Below are 21,927 nucleotides of genomic sequence, written 5' to 3'. Positions count from 1 at the left end.
CAAGGCATAAATCAGATTTATTGGCATCATCAGTGTTTACACATACTGTACAGTTTGCTAGTTCAATGAATATTAGACTACAGGAATATGCAAAACGTCACTCATTTTATGTTGTTCTATATGATATATCCACAGGCCGACATTTATCATCTCACAAAGCTACTTCCCGGACGCCAATTCTGGCTTTTCTGGCGAGTCAGGTCATATGGGTTCTGTCACTGCTCATCTGGCTACTTGTGTTTCACTTTATAGTCAAGTCAGCTCCTCTTGTTTTGCTTCAGCTCCACCACTCTCTGACTGCTGCTTCATCTACGGGTCACTTTGACTGCTGTACAGGAGTCGTGATTCTTTGTGGAGAAACTGTTTTACAGAGCTGTCGATGAATTCAAATGTCCTTTAGTCGACAAAATGAATGGTTGTCGTAAGAAGTTCGTTGGTTTTAGGACAGCCCTACTTGTCTTTCTCATATATGATAGTAAACTGGACATCTTTGGGTTTTGGACAGTCAGTTGGATAAAACAAGTAACAAGCAAAACAAATAGATCACTTTGGGCTGTGGGAAATTTCAACACTCTTTTCTGACATTTTAAAGACTAAAAAGGTAATGAAGAACTCAATTGACAGATCAATTGATAATGAAAACAATCCTTAGTGGCAGCCCTAATTGAATCCGTACTAAAGGGCACAACAGCCCGAGGGATTCTATCCTTCTCGTGACAGTAAATCCTTCAAAAAAGTGTTGGCGGACGATTTAGCAGCATCTGCCGTCTCTATCGAAACACCTGCTGGCAGTAAATAATTTAAATTGGGTGACCTTTAAAAACTACAAATCCCGGTTTTCACAAGGTAGCATTGGCAGGTGTTTGAATGAAGACAGGCGTTCACACTGGATCAGATTTTTAACTCTTTCTGGTGCAGGTACACTTCCTTCATGGCTGTCAAAAGGAGGAAAATCCAATTCACTGCTTTTCTTTTAGATTAACCACAAGACCCGATCTATGCCAGACCTACAGCAATGAATCTCTTGTGAATTTGTAAACAAAGGTGATACCACAATATGTAAAAATTCTTTTCTCAGTGACGACGTCACACTCAAAATACACAGTAATGTCTGACATCAACATTATGGCACCATCTTTGATGTATTGCCTAAGAAATACCTGGTTTGGTGTTGGTATTCTCGATATCATTAAAAGCAACTAAAGCAAAAACAAAATGTGCATCTTAAATTGCATGAACTGAGCAAATCACATTCTCCTCACACCACCCTTGGCTCTTTCTTGTGCTGTGGAAACAGGCCTTTTTGTTTTTCCTTTTAATCCCAATGGTTGATAGAAAACAGTGTTCTGCACAACAAGGAGATTAGATTTATATCATTTGATCTGAAGCAAAACAAATGCAGTCAGATTAAGAATCAGGAATATGGCGCGTCATCTCTAATCTTTAGTGTGCTCACAACACGTTTGGGACCACACCGACAGATTAATCTGTCCACACAGATTAGTGCAAGTTATGTTTCAGAGTTGTTTTTTTTAGACTGATGTGTGGGGAGTTTTATACACATCATATCTGACTTAGAGAGGTCTAGAAACCTAAGTCAGCAGCCCTTTGATCAGTCTTTACCCAGCTCACCTAAACAATACAGCTTGTTAAGGCTGTAATGCTGTTAACGAGGTCTTTTTGAATTACGCTCTTCAATGAAATGGGCACCATGTCAGACAGCACTGAAACAGCAGGGGCCAGTTGCATAAAAGTAGACCTAGTCTTAGTCTTAAATATAACTTTAAGTAAGACTTGCTATAGACACTAAAAGTTACCTGTTGCATGAAGCTTTGCTGTGAGGGACTAAAGGCGGCCTGTCGCACACGGCATTATGGGTGAAATGCGACTTCACAGAAGAGAAAAAACTGTTTATGCAACAGCGACGTCACACCAAGTATGGGAGAAAATAAATCCAACGGTCGTTTAAGATGTTCAGAAACAATTCAGGAATATGGTGCAACAATCCCAAAAAGTTATGAACAAACAGTTGAAATAGCTAGCTAAAAATGTGCTAAAAGTAATAGGTAAACAGTTGAAATGCTTAGCTAAAGAATTGCTAAAAGAAATGGGCAAATGATTGAAATAGTCAATTAAAAGTATTAGATAAACAGTTGAAATATATAGCTAAAAGTAATGCGTAAACGGTTCAAATGGTTAGCTAAAAGTTAGTCAAAAGTATTAGATAAACAGTTGAAATAGTTAGCTAACTGATCTTCTAAGAAGTCTAAGGTCAAGACTAGTCTTAGACTAAGTTTATGCAACTGGCCCCTGTATTGGTTAGACTTCCCAATGCATTGTGACTTCCACATCAACTGTATTGTATTGGTAGTGGTTAGTTTTCTATCAATACTGAAACACTGTCACTGTTGTCAGAGAAGACCTGGGGAGAAGGCAAGTGGAGAGAGAAGTACTCTGCCACTGTTGGCTTATGGCTTGTGTTAAAGTATTCTTACGGTTGCTGGTTCCTACTACTACGGTAATAACTACAACACCATTCAAAGCTGTTATTACTGCAGATAGTTGTATGACAGTTTAAGTGTCGTCACCAATGCTTTTCAGTAGAGTCTAGCCAGCAATGTAACTTGAATTTTTGGGCAAATCCCAATGACATCATTAAGAGTACCTGTGCACAAATCTGCAGCTACACTACATCTCAGTCCATAGAACAAAAACCAGACCTGTGTAATGTACCTTCTGATATAAATCATACATTACAAAACAGTGTTGGGCTCATAGTAACATTCATTAAGGACTTTGGCGGTTGTGAACCTGTGTTCCAAATATATCTACTCCGTCTCCTGGTTAGTATCGCTGCCCTCCATTATGGCGCAGCACCACTTTATTTTAAGAAGTTGTATATATAGATTGGGTTTCGAGGTTTGCATATTTGTGCTTTTGTCCTCTACAGGGCACATGGCAGTATTTCTCGGTTAGACGTTGCACAACAACACTGAGTTGACAAAATAGGCCTACAACATTTTTACAAAAAACTCGTTTTTGTTTTTGTTGACAAGCCAAATCCTCTTTGAAAAGTGTGTCAATACTCTCTCGGGCCTGTTTTTTTGTTTGCGGCTGAGAGGCCAGCAGGTCCCCAGTAATCTGGGTCCTAATGTAAATAGTTCCCACGTTGTGACTTGTGTACACAGAATGTCCTGGAGTGTAGGAAATACACCATTTGTGCACATGATTTCCTGGTGATTCATTGCGAGGACCCTGCCTGCTGGATGGAGGGCTGCGGTCGAGGCTACCTAATGGCAGTGTGGGAGAAGCAGAGCGGAGGAAGACGCTGCTCTTTGCAGATCAGCCGCAGGATCTCCAGGGAGGCCATTAAAAGGAGAACTTCAGCCTGCAGAGCTCTTTGTCAGAGCAGAAGGAGCCGGACAGTTGGGTGTGTTTCTGACCTGATAGTCCCAGTGAAGGATTTCAAGTGAGAGTCTTGACCAAATGAAGGGATCTATTAATAACTTCCTCCGTAAGAGGACTGAATCTTGGCCCTGGGGCAGCATCAATGACTGGGGTAGACTTTCACTGGCAAGGGGGACCATTAGAATTCCAGGTAATATCTGATACCATTTCTTGCTTTGCATTATGGGTCCAGCCACAGAGGGCCAAGACCTACTGGTTGAGGGGACAAACAAGGTCAGAGACAGATGAGATATCCAACTGAAGACTCTGCAGGCTCCAGCTTTTATACAGATAATCACAGAAATGTGGACAGGATCAGAGTGCTTTGGTCGCTTTGGAGAAGGGGTTTTTAGGTTCAATCCAAGTATAATCCAAACCAAAAGTAGGTCAAATCGGAATTACTGACAGCTCATTCATATTCCTGCACAAAGCAGGTCGATTCTTGAAGGATTCATTCTGAACGAAGGTGCTTGAGACCAGTGGCCTTGTTTGATCCCACGTACAACCTCCAGTATCGATTTCAAGGCAGTCTCGGCCTTTCCACTGCGGCATCCCTTCTCACGTCACGGCACGTCACATTCAATGTAGGGGATGTCGCCGTAACGGCGGTCTACCTCCACCCACTGCTGCACGGCCCGGGCCACGATCTCCTCGGAGAGCCTCTGGGCGTACTCCAGCAGCACCGGGTTGGCCTTAAGGGAGCTCTCCGGCGAGTCAATCTCCGAGTGAACCAAGAAGGCTTTCTCGCCCTTGCACTCCACCTTCTCTGTGGAGTTGGCATTCTGGGCAGCGGAGTTGCTCCTCTTGGATTTGACACACCCCATGCTCTGGAGGATGTCGCATTGATTTCCTTTAGGCTGGGAGGTGTGCGCTGGCAGTAAGGTGCGAGAGTCTTTGGTTAGATTCCTAACTCACACATCAATGTTGTCATTTTGCTTCTGGAAGTGAGCAGTCGGTACATCCCAGAAGCAACCCTGTGCTTCCCCTCGACTTCTGTCAGCTGTGGTCGGCTTTTCAGCTCCTGTCATCCGCTCCCCCTCTCATCCATGTCTGAGTGCCAACGTGTGTGGTAAATTCAGAGGGCGCTGGGGCGCAACCGGCTAGGAGGCCCATCCCCGTGTGGGTGTGGTGGCGTTGAAATAGTCGGTCTTGCTCCCTTGCTGGCCAGAACCCATCACTTCCTCAACTGCAGAGAGAGCGAAAAGAGATAAAGTGATTTAATTTCCATCAGAGGCAGCCAATGAGTGCCAGATGGCGGCAACGAGGAAAGGCTTTTCACAGGGGCTGTGGCAACTACGTGACCCAGGCTCTAGCGGCCGGCTCGAGGTCAAGGCCTCTGGCGGCTCACCTCAGCACGGTCCTTTTTGAAACACACTCTGCCCCCTCTGCACATCAACTGCGTTACACATTCACCTCCCCCCCCCTCCACTACCTTCAGAGTGTTTTATGACTCAATCCCTCGGCCTATTTTGTGTTGCATGACACAGGCACGTCTGTCCCTAGCTTGAGTGCACCGATGCTGTTTTGTTGTAAGCCTGTGTCTCCCATCTGTTCCACTAACCGAGCCTCCCAGCCTGATTCACAGTGACAGCTCCTTTTCCAGGACCACAGGCCATGGCGCACAGCAAACATGTGCTTCATTCAGAAAGCTGCATGCTGTAGTCTACACAACACCAGGCCATGAATGATTTATGCAGAGCAGAGAGTCTCTCTGTGAGTAAAACAACATTTGGAGGTGCACACAACCACAGAGGAATTTGAACTGTCACTAAATCCTCTGCCAGATCTGGTATTATGTTAATGAGATTAATTAGCGGTAAGTGTGGCTTAATGTCAATGTGCACACCAAAATGTGAGAGCATCAATTAGCTGTCAGACAGACGCATGGGATTTGGAATAAACCTGATACCTCAATGAATGGAAATACCTCCGCAAACATGAATATGACAACAGTATGTGCTGAGATCCCGTAAAGCTGTACATACTTTTAACAGAGTGTGGCAAAGGCGTCAGGGTTTCCTCCATTCCAACAAAAAAATAATCCGGCGACGGAAGAAATAACCCAAGGTCGTTCAAGTAAACAATAATCCGGGAATCATCTAGTGTCGCGCTGGTTCTTCTGCCCACTCCTCAGCTCCGCAAACAGCATCCGAGCGATTTCAACTTTCAATCAAAACGTTATTGATTGTGTGCAATGTGTAAATAAAACAAATATATATATATATACACCTCCGAAGTTGCTGCTGCTCGCTGGTTTGGGCTCCGCATCAGATTTCAATATAATGTCTAAAGGTGGGGTAAAAATCCCAAACTGGTGGACCAGACGGCAGAGGTCTCCCTGTTGCCTTCACGCCGGTCCAACGCCGAGTGGCGCTCCTCTGCAGAGAGGAAAGCAGATGTCTGGACTGAGTTTAAGTGCAACGACGCTGCACGGCAACTACCGAGCTGCAGCGGCGCTCAGGAGGAGAGCGAGTCCAGGCGCTGCACACCGACCGCGGCTCTGCACCGCCGCGGGCTGGTACGACACTGCCATCTGGCGGCGACATGGAAACGCTGCATCAAAATAAAAAAAAACTATGTTACAAATGACCACATTGATCTTCAGTGTGTTTGAGTCAGTGGTGAAAAAAATATTCGGATTCTTTACCTCAGTAAAAGTCACTATTGTTTATAGGTTACATTAGCCTATATTAGTGGATTGTATTATTACTCACGGTCAGCGTTTTAAATGTTTAAAAGTTATTCTTTGAATTCATTTAATTTAACCACTGAAAGTATTTCCATGGGAAGGAATGGCTTTCTTTCAGCCTTAAGCAATTCTGTAGGGCCAACATAATTTACTTTGGTTTCATCAATTTAATTTGCTAATGTAATTTCAGTTCTGTGAAATTAAGTTGGACACATCTTTAGTAAATAAGATGCAGCAACCCTAATTTATTAAGTTGACCCAAGCATAGTAAATTTGACCAAACCCAAGTTAATTAAGATGGACACAACCCTAGTAAATAAAGTGAACCAAGCTTAATACATTAATCTGACCCAACCCAAGTACATTGAGTTGGCCCAACAGAATTACTAAATTCTAAAAGAATGTACTTTAATCATGTGGAAATACTTTCCATGATTTAACTAAGTTGATTCAAAGAGTTATTTTTTTAGACTCTATTGTATCTGAAGCTGGTGGAAGAGGTAGAGCTATTTTGACTACTTCTTATAGTTGGGTAGTTTTATTCTATACCAATGCATTATTATACAAGCTCATGTTTATAGCCTATATAGAATCCCGATTTTCAAAGTAACTAGTAGCCTAATACTAGCTACTTTCGGTTATATCTTTCTATGCTAACTTATGAAACAGTCTTTTACTTGCAAGATATCTGTCTATGTTGCCTTATTAATTTAGTGCATGCTCTTTTTCCTTAAGAACCATGCCATTAATGTCCACTTTATTGGGTGAATTTTGACTTTATGAATTCAGATTTATCCAGGGTAATATTTAGAGGTGTATTAGTTCCTGGATGTGGTCTTTGGCGGCCAATGTGATCAATTCTGCATTCTTTATCATGCTGCCACATATGTCACACACTTGAGAGAGAGTGGACTCTGAGCACCAGGGCTCTGTAAAATGATACAATTTGTTAGGTTCAGAGACAGGGTCTGTTTCTCAAGATGACTGGGAAGTCGCTTTTCCTAAATGGATTTTACATTTCAAATCATCAGATTGTTTCAGGTCGCCATGTGACTGTGATTTATGGCCTTTCTGATCTGAACGACATGAACTTACCACACGATGGCACTGTCCTCTCATGTGCTACAACCAGGTTTCACCAACAAGGATTTGGACAAGTCCTGGACTAACGGTTTTCTCTATCTTTGCTGTTTTTTTCATTTATTTTATTCATCCCAGTACGGGGAACGATGTAGCCTATTTTTTATTTTGACATGTGCCAATAATGAGCTTCTCTCACCTCGAGAATGACTTGATTTGACCTGGCTAAAATTGTAATTCCTATTTTTACTCAAGGATTAAATGTATTTCGACAACCAGTCTCCACAATGTATCTGCCATCAAGACAATTCGAGGTTAAACGTGCAGATTTGACAAAAATACTAGATTTAAACAAGCGTATTAAAGCACAAACTCAATCCGCCTTTCTTGCTTTCTTTCATAATATGCGCCATATAGGCTATTCTGTTGTTTTGTGTTTATTTGCTTAGCTCTTCAAGTTAACTCAAACTCTATTATACCCCCAGGGATAATTTGGCTGCAGCCAGGATTACAAACATTCATCATAAAAAGCATGAATCACATAATGCAACAGTCTGGACATGTCACGGGGACACACAGTACAAGTGCAAGAGCACGTGAAATGAAGAGAGTGCAAACAACTGAATGCCAAAGAGCCTGCATAAGGTGCAAATCCAGAAGCACTTTGCGCAATCACTGTAGAAACGTGAATTTATCCATCCGTGGACACGTTAAGCACATGCCCACAGTCTCCATCCTCTTATGGTTTGACAAGGGAAAAAAAGTTTTCATGTCAGTCGGTTAAAACTCATTGTTGCCTGTCCAGCCAATCATAGTTTTTGACGACACAAAAGAGGCTAAAGTTGGAGTATAAAAAGGTGTGCGCTAATAAAGTATGATGCCTATCAGAGTGCGACATTAATCCAAACCCAGTCCAGTCGCGCAGTAGGTCCAGCACAAACCAAGGGATCTTTTTAAACCAAACTGCACACCTTAGAGACAATGCATCTGTCTCAGACTGTGCTGTATCTTAGCTTACTGATTGCTTTGGGTCCAGTAGTTTTGAGTGACCAAGAGACGCACCAGCAGCCCTCCGCCACCAGCCCAGAGGACACGGAGCAGTGCGCTACCTGCGAGGTCCGGCAGCAGATTAAAACCATGCGATTGAACGCCATCAAATCTCAGATTTTGAGCAAACTGCGGATGAAAGAAGCTCCTAATATCAGCCGAGATATTGTGAAGCAGCTCCTGCCCAAAGCGCCGCCGCTGCAGCAGCTTCTCGACCAGTACGACGTGCTGGGAGATGACAACAAGGATGTGGTTATGGAGGCGGACGATGAGCATGCCATCACGGAGACAATAATGATGATGGCAACTGCACGTAAGTCTTTATTTCGCTTATTATGCTTTTCGCATGATGAAAAGAACGCGGTCAGACGTCTCCAAAATATGTTGTTTTACGCACGGGACGTGATGGCACGAAAGACCCAATCAAAAGTATTTATTTTGACAACACGTAACTTTACCAGGTTTTTATATTGGATATGTGGATATACCAGCATTGCCAAGATTTAAAACTGCAAAAGAAATAGGTCAGGGGAGTTTGAAAGACAGCGCGCGCGGTCATTACGCGCACAGACTGTAGTCTTTTCTAAACTTTATAAGCCCACTTTCAGAGTTCAAACGGTGTGTCAGGGATGTTTCTTTACACCAGTTTATTTATTTATGTGAATTTCAACCGCACATGGTCATTAACCCCTTTCTCCCTCCTTGTGTCTCTCCAGCCGAGTCCATCGTCCAAGCGGACGGGGAACCAAAGTGCTGCTTTTTCTCTTTTTCTCAAAAGTTTCAACCCAATCGCATAGTTCGGGCTCAGCTCTGGGTGAATCTGCGCCCGTCGGACGAGGCGACCACTGTGTTCCTGCAAATCTCTCGCCTGATGCCGGTCACAGACGGGAGCAGGCACATCCGCTCACTGAAGATCGACGTGAATGCCGGGGTCAGCTCTTGGCAAAGTATAGACGTGAAACAAGTGTTGGCTGTGTGGCTGCAGCAGCCGGAGACCAACTGGGGCATCGAGATTAAGGCCTTCGATTCGAGGGGAAATGACTTGGCCGTGATCTCCGCAGAGCCCGGAGAGGAAGGACTGGTGAGATGAACCACTATTTTACATTAAACTGAAACCGTATGATAAAGTTTTGTGTACAAGTGATTGCTATCAGTTTGTGGCAGAATTAGCAGCAGAATTAGTCCCCAATGTATCTGGGACTCTGTGTCCGAATCAATATGCTGATTATTATTTCAATAATTGGACCATCCTGCATGAAACAAAAATCATTTCTTAAAGTCCAGTGCATTTTGGTTTCTCTGCCGTGCTGCTCCGGACGTTTTAACTTTGGGCTCTGTGCAGAGAGGCTTTGCAGAGTCAGCAGGTGGTTAAACATTCATGCATTTCACTGCTGGAAGAGGGAATCAAGATTTAAGACTTTTGAAAGCTGTTAATCAACACAGACTCCATGCAGGCGCACACCTGCATTTGGACAAATGCCCAGTCCACAATAACCTCAAATCTTATCGCTTGATTACATAAAAGTCACCTGCCCCACATTCCTTTAAGTATTCTGTATGACTGTGCAAATCAGAGTAATTGCCTGCACACACACACACACACACACACACACACACACACACACACACACACACACACACACACACACACACTGCTGCTATCAATGACAAACACTTATCGTACGGCTCAAATACTGGCACAGGCTCTCAGGCAATTAGAATACCTAGACGGCTGTGGTTAACCAACCATCAGATGATTTAATTTCTTTAAAACTCAAAGTTTCATAATATTATCGTGCCATGTTTGAGAACCAGACCAAAGGGTCGAGGGCACCGGATTAAAAGATGCAGGAAGAATGCTGTCATGCGCCTCCTTTTGCAAACCAGCTATTTTCAAAGTATTTACATGCGCTTTGTTGTTGCAGCAACCGTTCATGGAGGTGAAGATCTCAGAGGGCCCCAGGCGTGCCAGGAGAGACTCGGGCCTGGACTGTGACGAGAACTCTCTAGAGTCCCGGTGCTGCCGTTACCCGCTCACTGTGGACTTTGAAGACTTTGGCTGGGACTGGATTATTGCTCCAAAGCGGTACAAGGCCAACTATTGCTCCGGGGAGTGTGAGTACATGCACTTGCAGAAGTATCCGCACACCCACCTGGTGAACAAGGCCAACCCCAGAGGGAGCGCCGGCCCCTGCTGCACTCCCACCAAGATGTCGCCCATCAACATGCTCTACTTTAACCGAAAAGAGCAGATCATCTACGGCAAGATCCCTTCCATGGTGGTGGACCGCTGTGGATGCTCTTGAGTTGGGACGAGGAGACCGTGGCGAGAGGGAGAGGGGAGGCCGGAAGGGCTGTGGCTTCATCCGTCCTCACACTTCAAACTTTTTAACACAACCAGTCCACCAGTTCCAGTGCTTTCCTGCAGAACACGGTGCAGTAGAACCAGAGTAGAGGCCACAAACAGCCCGACCTTCCCGCAGGGCAGCGCTATCACAACCCGGCAATAGCTCTTACTTTTCTTTCCTCCAGTGAAATCTTAGCCATAGAGGCTTGAAGTCAGATGGATGCAGAAACATACACATACTCACACACATGCCGACCGTGGAGGGAATGTAGACAGAAATGATCAAAGTTATCCAAAAACAGTTTTTTCCCCCTGTATCTGTGTTCTGTGCTGTCCATTTATACACACATGCCGACAGATTATACTCGTACGCCGTCTACTCCACTCCACTTCACTTGTAGCCAACATAAAAGCTATTACACTTTTTTGCTAAGATATGTTTGTGATAATCATTTTTCAAGTTATGTTGTCAGAGTGAAACCAGGAATCCTCATGGACTTTTTGAAAAGGCTTGGAAAAACACAACTGGAGACTCATAAGAGTGATATTTCTCACTGGCACAAAGTCTTTTAGTGCACATAGGGTCATAGAAGTCGATTAAAAAAGCGCGGCAAACCCTTAATCACTCCCATATCATTTGAACTGCATCACTAACTTGGAAAATCAAAACAGAGGTGGTGACGTTGAGGTTGGTCAGTCCTGAGATCCTATTGACACAAGACTGTTCCACCAGGGTGAAATACCACTTTAGGTCTTGACACGTTTTCATGTACTCTACCATACATACATGCAGCAACATCCCCGACCGAGGAGCACTCTTGCTCAGACATAATCTTCACTATCCAACAAAACAGCCTGACCCTGGACCCTGCCCGATACACTTGAATTATTCTGATTGTAAATTCACATGACTGGACAGAAGGACTTGAACTGAAGGCACAGTGAATGCAGCCTACAAATGAAAAAAAAAAATGTGTTTAAGACAGAGAAAATGGATTGTCGAGATGTATGAATGTTGAGATCATGCTTAAACTCTGTCGACAAACAACACAGTTTGCACTATGGCACACCAATAGAAGGAATTGGTTGCTACAAAAGTTGTAAAAACTGATTTTGATATGTTTGCTAATTTGTATTGTATACATATGCCATTGTTTCCATTAGGAGTTGCCTTTCTAAACCACCTGTTGGTAAATGTATAAAACCACAATCTAGCAAGATGTACTGCAGCAACTCTATATACTTGTTTTAACAAATAAAGTTTCTAGCTTGTTTGTTGAGTTTTGTTTCTTTGAGTATTTTGTATTTGACAGCATGTACCAACTGCATTTCACAAGCAGCAAGTCTGCTCATTTTCTATGAATCTGATTCTATACTGTTGCTTTTAAGCTATATTTAGTTGCGATTCAGATTCATGTAAATTCCTGGAGTACGTGGGGGACACAATGTCTTCTTGCATTCAATTTTCCAAATCAAACACAATATGAAATCTCCACCTGCAACCATAAAACAGTATCGGTGGCTTCAGAGATGACTTAGTGTCATTCTGCTGACTCAGATCATGTCCAAACTTGATGTTTCAGTATGAATAACACCACGACCTGAACCTGAACATGGCAGCACCATTTCACACTTCAGCAGCTGAGAATCTTTATGCCTTCAACAAATGGTGTAAACTGATTACACAGGCGATGTGTGAGTGCGTGCACTGGGTGCACTGGTGTGCGTGCGTGTGTGTGTGTGCATGGAGAAAAGTAATGACAACACGCACACTGTCTACCTGACTACACTTGCACAATCCCATCACCATAAGCCTGTTTTATTGTGAGCGTAATTCAGCCCAATTTCCCTGACTTAGCTTCTTTTTTCTTTTTTTTTTTTCCAATGAAGGGATGTTGAAAGTATTGCTGTCTAATGAGAGGATGTGAACTCTGGTGCGCTCTGACAGCATGACCTATTCGACTGACGGCCTCATTGAGGCTTGACTTCCGCCCAGTAGAGGGCGAATTGAGCACTGCCCCCGAGAGCCACTTCCTTTCCTGCTGAGAGCTGGAAAGCTGCCATGATGATCGGCTGCAGCAGAGAGCAGACGGGCAGAGTGGATCCACAGAACTTCTTCTCCCTGGGGGAAGGATTTAAGATTCTATTTGCTGGTGACGAGGGGGAGGGGGGGTGTCTGAACAGATCTGTAAACAAGAGAACACTCAACAACACTTAACAAGAGATAAGTTAAGGTAAAATACCAAATTCAAATTTGAGCTTTATAAATTATTGCTGATTCAAAAGCACAGGGCAGATTTGTTGTATGTGTTCCTTCAACTGTGATATCTCCATCTGCAGTTTGACGTGGGCATGAACTGTTTATGAATCTAATACTCTTCAACAGTTTCCAACTCTTTACTTTCACATTGTTACTAATGAAGCGTGTCTTGAGACTTGTGAAAATATGTATGAGTATGAAAATACCATTGCTCCCAGGTCCCATGTATAAATGTCTGTTAAACTGGTTTTCATAGATTTCTGCTACAAAGTTTCAACTTTACATATCTTTGTGTCTTCACATTTAAATGTTACAGCTGTGTATGAATCCCCAGTTTGAGTCATTTCTGCCTCTTCAGATAGTCTTCAGATAGTCAACATGAAAGGTATAGCTGGAAATTAGAAGAGCTAGAATCAAACAAGTATGAACGTGGTGAACCTTTCAGCATCGTACTTTACACTTCAGCTAAAAAGGTGAAGCCGTAAACAGCTTGCGCCGATATGATTCCTGTTTATCATGCTCAGGTGCATCATTTCATCCAGTTCTGTCCTGCAGTAATTGCTGCCGTCTGCTTGTTTCAAGCGTCTTTGTGAACGGGAGCTGGGAAACGTTTTCACTGAGCGTCGCTACATCTGTCAAGAGTCAGACCCTGGAGGACTGCATCCGCCAGCGACATTCCACCTCTGACAGGTGAGGAAGTGAGAGTGAGAGAACGGGAAGAAGGATGTTGGAGGGGTAAAGGAGAAGTCCAAGGCAGCTGGAGACCCCGTTATTGGACAGGATTCCTGTTGTCATTAAATGGCGCGTGATATAGCTGCTTAATAACGTTTGATAATAATATGAAAACAGGCTCTGGTTATTGAATACTAAGAAACTAAATGTTGGCACCTTTTGAACACAAAGTTGATTTGAAGTCAAAGAAATCATATTTTCCTATTTACCGTTTGTGTGTTCTGGCCCCAGTATCGGTTTTATTTTTGCATCTTTTTGGAATTCTGGTGCTCAAAGCTTTAAACATATACATTCAAAACAACTCTTTCCAGAAAAGGAGGTACACACAAAACGTACTGTCAGCATGTTTCTTCAGTCGATCACAGAGTAATCTGACTTTTACACCTGGGAAATATGGATATCTGTCCCAAACCCAACGGTTGACTAGTCATTTGACCCCAAACTTAATCTGTCAGACTCATAGTGGCGCTAGGTGAAAAGTCAGGGCATCACCAAAGTCACCAGTATTCATCCTCTGTCGAACAGGAATGTCTGTAGAACATTTCATGGCAGTCCGTATTATCTCATTGAGTTTGGACCACACCGACCGGCCTTGCTATCTAACGCATGTTAATCTACACATCTCTGTGAGTAAGCAGAACACAAGAGATGGTGCGGTTCCCAGAGTTTATTTTAGGACGGTCTAATAGGTCTCTAGAGAAGGTCAATGTGCGCAGGTCAAGACACAGACAGATGGTAGCAGCTACTCAAGAGAGCTTTCACTACTAGAGGCCTTTCCAGGAATATGCGATGTATGGATGGAGAAGAGTTGAACTTGACTCTAGAGACCATGGTCAAAGGACCAGAATAGATCATTTGGCTGGGTGAAGAGATGAGAAAAGGGAAGGTCAAAGTTGCTGCAGTGTACTTGTTCTCCAGGAGTTATCAACTGAGCTGTTGAGAGTCTGTTGGGATGTGGTTATCCATTACAGTGGACCTGAAAGTCCATTCAATTATATTAGTTATGGACCATTGTGTTTTTCTGTTAATATGTTTGCTCCTGTTCGATTTAAACTACACATGTAGTGTGCATAAAATGATTGTCTGCTCTGTGTTCATTTATTTGGAGGAATCATATTTCATGAAGGTTTGAATATTGTCAGGCTCACCATTACCGTGCATCAAGGAGGGCTACACTTATTTTATACAATATTTTATCAGGAAAAACATTTGAATAAACATTGTACCTAAACAATAATTTTTTCGTCACGTCTCCATTATTCCATAGAAGCCATCATAGATATAATCAGTTGGCTTTAATTAAAGAGCAACATCTCACAGGCCTCCAGATTTCCCCCACATCTGGATAAAGGAGGGGATACCCTGACCTGGCCGTGGTGCAGGGCCATGGACAACCGGTTGAGAGAGAAAAGGGGCTTGCCAGGTGCATCCCAAAACATTTGGAGCCTTTAACAGATGTGCAAATCATCTGGAGAAGTGTTACTGCCGACAGATCGCTCTGGGGCAGAGATCGTCCTCGACAACAACACGGTTCAAGACTGACAACAGATCAAGAGACTGAAGCAAACATGTCTGCAAGGTTGGATGACATCATGAATTATAACTAAACAATGCTTACAGCAATAATGCACTGAAATACTTGTATTGCCCCCCCAACAAGAACAAAACTCTTAAACTTAAGCTCCTCAAATGGTGATGCATGACATCCTCTGAAACCCGCGGGATCGCAGCAATTAATGTCTTCCCGTGGCTGTAACGGGCTGTGATAGCAGCGTGTCGGCAAAAATAACACTACAAATTCTGACGAGGGAGATGTCAACGAAATGGGTTTTATGTGTACGCACGAGTCTCCCCCTTTACAGACATGCCCATTTTGTTATAATCCCATGCAGTATAAATGTGTTATTTTAGGTGTATTTCAATATTTCTAAACAGTCTTTGAATTAGATGACACGTTTATGACTGGAAAGCAGAGACTCTTGTGGATCCAATGAGCCCAATTGTATTCATGTGTGATGATGTTAGTCCTCATAGTAGCCATTTCATTGTTGTGAGACCATTTTTTTTAAAACATCACCGTATAAAAAGACCTGTTGTGAGCTCTAGGATAATCACAGCTTCATATATCTTTACAACCACAAACTAAAGGTCTTTGTCTTAATGTGGTATTTTGGAGGGATTTCTGATCATTTAAAAAAAAAAAAAAAAAAATTCTAGAGTGGTAAAATATTGTTAAATTTAGTACCAAATCTATGTAAGTAATGGTTTTAACCCAGAAATTACTGAAACAACTTATGAGACATAATAGAGCATGAGAATGACCATCATAATGTTCTAAGACCATGTACACTTTCACAATTTATTTTGATGAATTAATGAATTTTTATTTCTGATTCATGACATAACATACACTAGACTTAGCATACACAGCTGAGATGCATGCATTTTTCCATAATATCAATTTGATCATGCTTTTTTTCCTCTCCTTTCAATCATTAAGCAATATCTTTTATCTTCACCCTCGATGATTATGGGCTGGTCAGTAACCCAACATGTTTCTGTAGTGGGGGTCCCCATGAACTTTTAAAGATATTATGTAGAACTTATATAAAATACTTAAAACAAGAATCCTTTTTGGCCCAAAATAATAATCTTTCCCACTACCAGGCTTGTAACATCATTACATTATAGACTATTCAGAGATCTCTTTGATCCAAGATTCAAGTTTCAGAAACAACCATTTAAACCAACACCAGATTTTCCCCGTGTTACAAGGGGAGGTACAATCAAGTTCAAGTTTGTTAAGTAGTTTGTTAAAAACACAGTTGTATGTGGCAACTTAGAGAAAATTTGAATTCATGTTTTGTTTTGGAATTGCACACAGTACCGGGAGTCCAATGTCCAATCGGACTGAAACAACATGCCACTGGTAAGCCACTTTATGTTATGAGGGCATGATGTTCAAGATGCACATTGTAATCACGTAGCCAACCAGCAGAGGATGATCACCTCAAGCCAGACTGACAGGTTGTTTGTGAAGATCCCTCTTGGGTCTACGGAAAGCAATGAAAAGCAATAAAATCAACCAGTCTGGGACACGATAAGGGCCAGATGGCCAGCTGCTGAATGCTAGCTGTCTTCACTTCTCGAGTGATTTATCCTTTCCGTCTGCACTCCGCTTGCTTTTTCACTTAGGGATGAGGAATCACCATTCCTACCTCGAGACTGACAGTCACCTCTGGGAAGCTATCATATGATTAATGACTTTGTAAAGCTACTGGACGTTTGGAGACAGGACAAATTTGGTGTTCACTCCAGATATGTTTACAAAATTCCTCAATGTCAGTGTTTGTTTGCGAGGAGGGGTTAGGTGACGAGCAAAAAATGTGGCCCAAAGCCATCCAAGGTCCAAGGCAGCAAAGCATCGCATCTCTGGGGACAGAGGGTTGACAGTGATGAAGAATAGATGTTCCTCCAAGGAGACTAAGGGGGGGCAGCTCATGGAAACCTCCTGTCTCTCGATAATATGCCTATGCTCTTAACACAGACGGATGTAGAGTAGTATCAGGTATGTGTCAAGAGGCCGGGATAAATTTTGACATCTCAGTAATACATTTTTACAGATTACTGCGCACAATTAATTTTACAAGGAGCTCAGTCGATTGACGTCCATGCGTCAAGCAAGACTTTCAAAAATTACGCGTCTGTGTATATATTCAGGAGACTGTCTGAGCACAGGCTTGAAATTTATTGATATGAAGGGAAATCCAACTTTCAAGAAGGTTTCAGAATGTTAGCGGCATATTTATTTGAAAAATAAACAGTGTTTATTTCTAGGTTTGATTCTCTCAAAGCCTGAAAACATCACATGATCTACAGGCTTGCAGCTGAGGCAGATATTCCTTGAAAGCAGATTTTCATTGAGCATAGCAGCCTGACCCATTTGCCCTGTGAATTTCTGTAAATGTACTTTCCGCTTTTCTTTAATTACCTAAAATGTATCCTTCCAAGTAACATGTCTTGGAACACAACTTCAAAACTTGCTGTGGGAATCGTTGACAAGTGATTAAAAATTAAAAGGAGTAGACTTGATGGCCCCACTGTGGATGCCCTTGACCCATGAAATTGAATGTGGTGTGGCTGTAAATTCTCCAACAGTTGAGAACCTGTGGCTTTTTAACACCCATCACATTAGTGTGTGCCTGAAGCCCATAAAAAGAACTGAGTGGCTCTTCTGTGGTTGGCAGAAAAGTGCACAGTCACAGCACGGCACCGCCACCAATTACCAGCTGAAAAACACAAACTTAGATGCAGCAAAGATTTTATAGTTGGTCCCATATGGACCATGGTGTGGTTAACGGTTTAAGATGCTTGATTAAGTCCTTCTGGGAAAGTTTGGTGTTGATGTGTGTGTGTTGGGTTTTGGTGACAGATTAAAACCTCTTTGTTTGCGTCTGATTTAAAGATTTCTTTCTTTTTATGTTTCAGAAACACGTTTTAAAACTCTCGTCAGTCATTAGGATAACAATAATTCAAATGTCTACATCTAGCGTGATGGGGTCACTTGCAGTGACGAACCATCAGACAATAATCCGCCATCTCTGGTCTATGTAGCATTTTAGCCTGTTTTTGCTTAAAGTTTTTATTTGAAGGCTCACACTGTTAGTGTGTCCAGTCCCACTGCTGTGTGTTACCAGGAGGCAGGCAATTTTAGCAAATACTTTGAAAAAAACCTGGGTTGTAGGATTTCCTGTGATCCTAAATTATTACATCCCTGGGATATAACACCACTGATTTCACATCATAAATTAAAGGTCTTCTATTCAACTTTTAGAGCATTCATTTTTTGATTGCATAGCTGGGCCGGCCGTGCGTGCCTTTTAGTGAATGTGTGTGTGCCACTGGCTAGCTCATGCCGCTACTCTGCACTATGCTCATACAGCGGTTACAGTTGACAACGCCGTCCTGACCGACGATGTTATTGCAGAAGCGTCATGTCCGTCCTCCTGTTCCCCCCCAGGTTAACACTGTTAGCTGTGAGTCACCGACTCAGCCATCACCGCGTGGAGGCAATTGATATGCTCAGAATTTAGCATTTAGTGCTTTTAAGTTTGATTTTAAACACAAATTTGAGTATTATCCATTATAAAATGTTGTTTGTCAAATCTTCGGATGATATTCTTTTACTATGTGATAATATTTGTAGTAGTCTTGAAAATAGTCTATCTTTGGAAAATACGATGCCAAACTGTTTTTTTTCAGCATTCTTTTTTAGGCTTATTATCGGTTTTAATAAGTGGGTGTATGAAGGTATCTAGGCCAATGTCATCAAACAATATGCGTGAGGACAGGGACACTGGAAGTTAGTCAGAGTTGGTGGTGCTCAGACGAAGTCTATAAAATTACTTTTTTTGTATTAGTTTGGTTAGTTATGACCAACTACATTTTGCTCCCATTTTAGAACGTTTTACACATGCGCTAATGGGTGAAGAAATACAGCGTTCTATTTCTATATGAATTTACAAACGGACAATGTTAAATTTGAAATATTATAAGAACACAGAGGCAGCAGTGTGTCTGTGATCCTCTCACTCTTCTGCGACTACACATTGCTACTTGTGATCACAAAAGTGACACTATTCATTAGAGTATGTCGGCTACAATATAGTATAGAATTGAACACTTCTAATATATAGTTTAGAGAATATTATAGATCCAAGATCAAACAGACAGGAGAGCAGGACTGAGAGAAAAAAAAGTATTTTAGATTTAGATTTGCTGAGTAAACCTCTTTGTCTTGCAGTTACAGCCCCCTGTGAGTAGTGAATGCTGCAGCCCCTCAGCACCCCTTCTTCCTGCGTCCCTGCGCGCACATGTTGGCAACTGAAGTGCTGTTTTCCACCAGCCATCCAGACAAGTTAACCACTGTTTCAGAGCAACAGGTGTTTCAGTTTCACCAATGACAGAGTTAACGGATGATTCTCAGCTGAATGGACCCCATGATTGCTCGTAGTAACTTCCTAATGATCGGCATAGATAAAAACTGAAATTGATTGAAAGCTTTTATGAGGACACCTTCATGTTCCGTTTGTGTTTTCAACAGCTGACATCGCCACGAGCAACCACTGCCGCATTTCGCAGAGTCATTATTTAATATTATTTGTTAAACCGAAACGCTGACAGCTTCCATGGCTGCAAGTTATTAACCATACCACTGGACTGAGCGCCATTTTAAAACTCAAAACTCGATGTCATGGTGTTTAACGTTCCGTATATGACCACAGCTAACGTAATATTGTGCCCCTTGCTAATGTATTCCACCCACTCACTAATAGCACACAGATCTGGAAAGTTAATTTGTTTTGGTTGGATTCACTATCTCTGGTGGTTAATGCCCTTGCATAGCTTCACAAGCACCATAGTTCCGTTGCCAAACTGTGTGCGCACACTAACGTACGTCATCATTGTATACGAACTGTAAAAGGGTCTATAGGTAAAGTTACACACAGTTTACAAAGCCTATCATTTGGCAAAAAAGCTGAACAGGCTATTTGTGTTGTAATAGATTAACGCAGGGATGACGAATATTTGTAGGCCAACCCCGGACGTTAGCATCACGCTGGTTCCCTCAACGTAGAAGCCAATGGAAGGTTTTTTACACAGGATTTTGGATTATTGCAGAAAATAAGCTCTGTCTCAAACAAAGGTGTATGATACTGACACATCTTGTTCAGCAAGATCATTATCACAAATGAACAATAACAATAATTGCAAATAAAAGGTTAGAGCCTAGTTCCTACTACTGCAACTAGCTTGTTAACAGTAAAACACAGAAATGTATATTACAAGTAGCTGGATACCAAAGCATAGTGCGTGTGTGTAATTTAGAACCAACATACAATGTCAGTGACTTGCTAGTGAAAAAAAAAAGAGGTAAAAATGATTGAATACTGGACTTACATTCATCAGGTGACCAGAAACACAACTCCACAAGAATGCCAATGTTGCTCCACATCTGCTGGATGTGTAAATAGGCATCTGTTGCTAATGCTAACACATTAGCCATGACAACTTAAGTTGATATGAACGTGCAGCGGGCCCAGCACACCCACACAGGTGTTTTTTAGTGACCAACCACCTCTGGTCAGGTTGAAGCTGGGTGGAGCTAACAGGTGGAACGCACCTTAACAGGAGAGAAGAAGCTGTCAATCAAAGTCTGTACACACCCACACAGTGGAAGAGGGCTAATTAGGCAAGTGGAAGCACCTGTGTGTGTGAACTGGCAGTGTTAGGGGTTCAGATTATAATTAGACAAACCCCCGTCCCCAGTATGAATTTTAATACTTTGGTGATGCCATAACTTTACCTCTATCACCATCAGGTCCAACACTTTGGTTAATGTACACCTGCAACACCAGGCATTCTTATGCTAATACGCTAAATCACAATAGGGATCATGGTAAACAAGAATATTAGAATTGCCATTGTGAGCATGTTAGCATAGTGGCATTAGAAGCTCACTTTAAAAATTCCCTTTAAAAAAAACCTTAACATTATAAATGCTAGCAGCAGAATATGAAGAAATTTATAAAGTATGTTATGTCGATGATCCGGTGAGTCTTCTGACGACACGGCAAGCACCTCAGTTGAGACAAATCTCTTCATGAGCATTTTTGGTAATATAAAAATAAAAGCTAATATGAAAAGTATGGTCTGGTTATAAATTACTTTTGAACACGCCCTAAAGATGTATGTTTTTAATCTATAAACTATATTCTTTTCTCATTTGATTGAAATTCTCTCCATCTAGTTTCACGTTTCTAAACAGAAACAGGTGTTGCTTGCACCCATTGCTGGGCAAGGTACTCTATGTGACTACTTCTCATAGCCGTTCCAAAAATAGAGCGGTAAGGGGGTTAAATTTAGTTCACGTCGTTTTATTTTGGATTTGATGACTCTGTGCACTGTTACCTCTGGGTTGTGAGTGGTGTACAGTTCCCCGGGCTGCTGATTACAACTTGAGAAGCAGTAGCTCTGCACATTAGGGCAGTAATCGGAGAACAAATATCTATCTAAGATGACGCTGTATGTGAAATGAGTATTCTTGTATCGCGGTTTGGTTATTCAACATTTTGCTTCATACCGTTCTTCAGGTTGGGTTAATCATTAGCAAATACCTCAATGTGGTTGTAGAAAATGTCAAAAACAGTGAAACAGGTGGTTTAAAAGACAGCTGGCAAAATGAACCGTTGCTGACCTTTTAAACAGTGTGGTCACATGGTCAAAAGATGATCATCAGTTAATCCTCGCCAATTACTCTGATAT

General features: G+C 42.2%; 2 protein-coding genes across 3 annotated transcripts; one reads left to right on the top strand and one right to left on the bottom strand.

The window, feature by feature from the left end:
- cunh2orf88 (chromosome unknown C2orf88 homolog) lies at window positions 1-5,814 on the bottom strand. Of its 2 annotated transcripts, none has more exons than XM_068705102.1 (2): window positions 5,433-5,814; window positions 1-4,633 (listed from the first exon to the last, which is right to left on the bottom strand). In XM_068705102.1, exon 2 carries the CDS (start codon window positions 4,269-4,271, stop codon window positions 4,011-4,013), a length of 261 nt encoding a protein of 86 aa, XP_068561203.1. In that variant the 5' UTR covers window positions 4,272-4,633; window positions 5,433-5,814; the 3' UTR covers window positions 1-4,010. The 2 variants fall into 2 exon arrangements, with proteins under 2 accessions (XP_068561203.1, XP_068561204.1); XM_068705103.1 differs by having other exon boundaries at window positions 5,677-5,814.
- A 2,297-nt stretch (window positions 5,815-8,111) lies between these two features.
- Window positions 8,112-11,884, top strand: mstnb (myostatin b). Its single transcript, XM_068705101.1, has 3 exons — window positions 8,112-8,576; window positions 8,980-9,344; window positions 10,189-11,884. Exons 1-3 carry the CDS (start codon window positions 8,198-8,200, stop codon window positions 10,567-10,569), a joined length of 1,125 nt encoding a protein of 374 aa, XP_068561202.1. The 5' UTR covers window positions 8,112-8,197; the 3' UTR covers window positions 10,570-11,884.
- Window positions 11,885-21,927: the final 10,043 nt, after the last annotated feature.

This window comes from Cebidichthys violaceus, unplaced genomic scaffold, assembly GCF_023349555.1.
Source record: "Cebidichthys violaceus isolate CVI_PGR_0920_01 unplaced genomic scaffold, fCebVio1.0.p SCAF_11, whole genome shotgun sequence".
Classification (NCBI taxonomy): Eukaryota; Metazoa; Chordata; class Actinopteri; order Perciformes; family Stichaeidae; genus Cebidichthys; species Cebidichthys violaceus.
Note: the sequence above shows the minus strand (reverse complement) of the source record. Positions and strands in the feature narration are given on the sequence as shown.

What these genes read in the sequence shown, in the direction of transcription:
- mstnb (XM_068705101.1), top strand. Translation starts at nt 8,198, where the DNA reads ATGCATCTGTCTCAGACTGTGCTGTATCTTAGCTTACTGATTGCTTTG. An exon ending in AATGATGATGGCAACTGCAC is followed by an intron (nt 8,577 to 8,979) that starts GTAAGTCTTTAT and finishes GTGTCTCTCCAG; the next exon opens with CCGAGTCCATCGTCCAAGCG. An exon ending in AGCCCGGAGAGGAAGGACTG is followed by an intron (nt 9,345 to 10,188) that starts GTGAGATGAACC and finishes TTGTTGTTGCAG; the next exon opens with CAACCGTTCATGGAGGTGAA.
- cunh2orf88 (XM_068705102.1), bottom strand. Translation starts at nt 4,271, where the DNA reads ATGGGGTGTGTCAAATCCAAGAGGAGCAACTCCGCTGCCCAGAATGCC.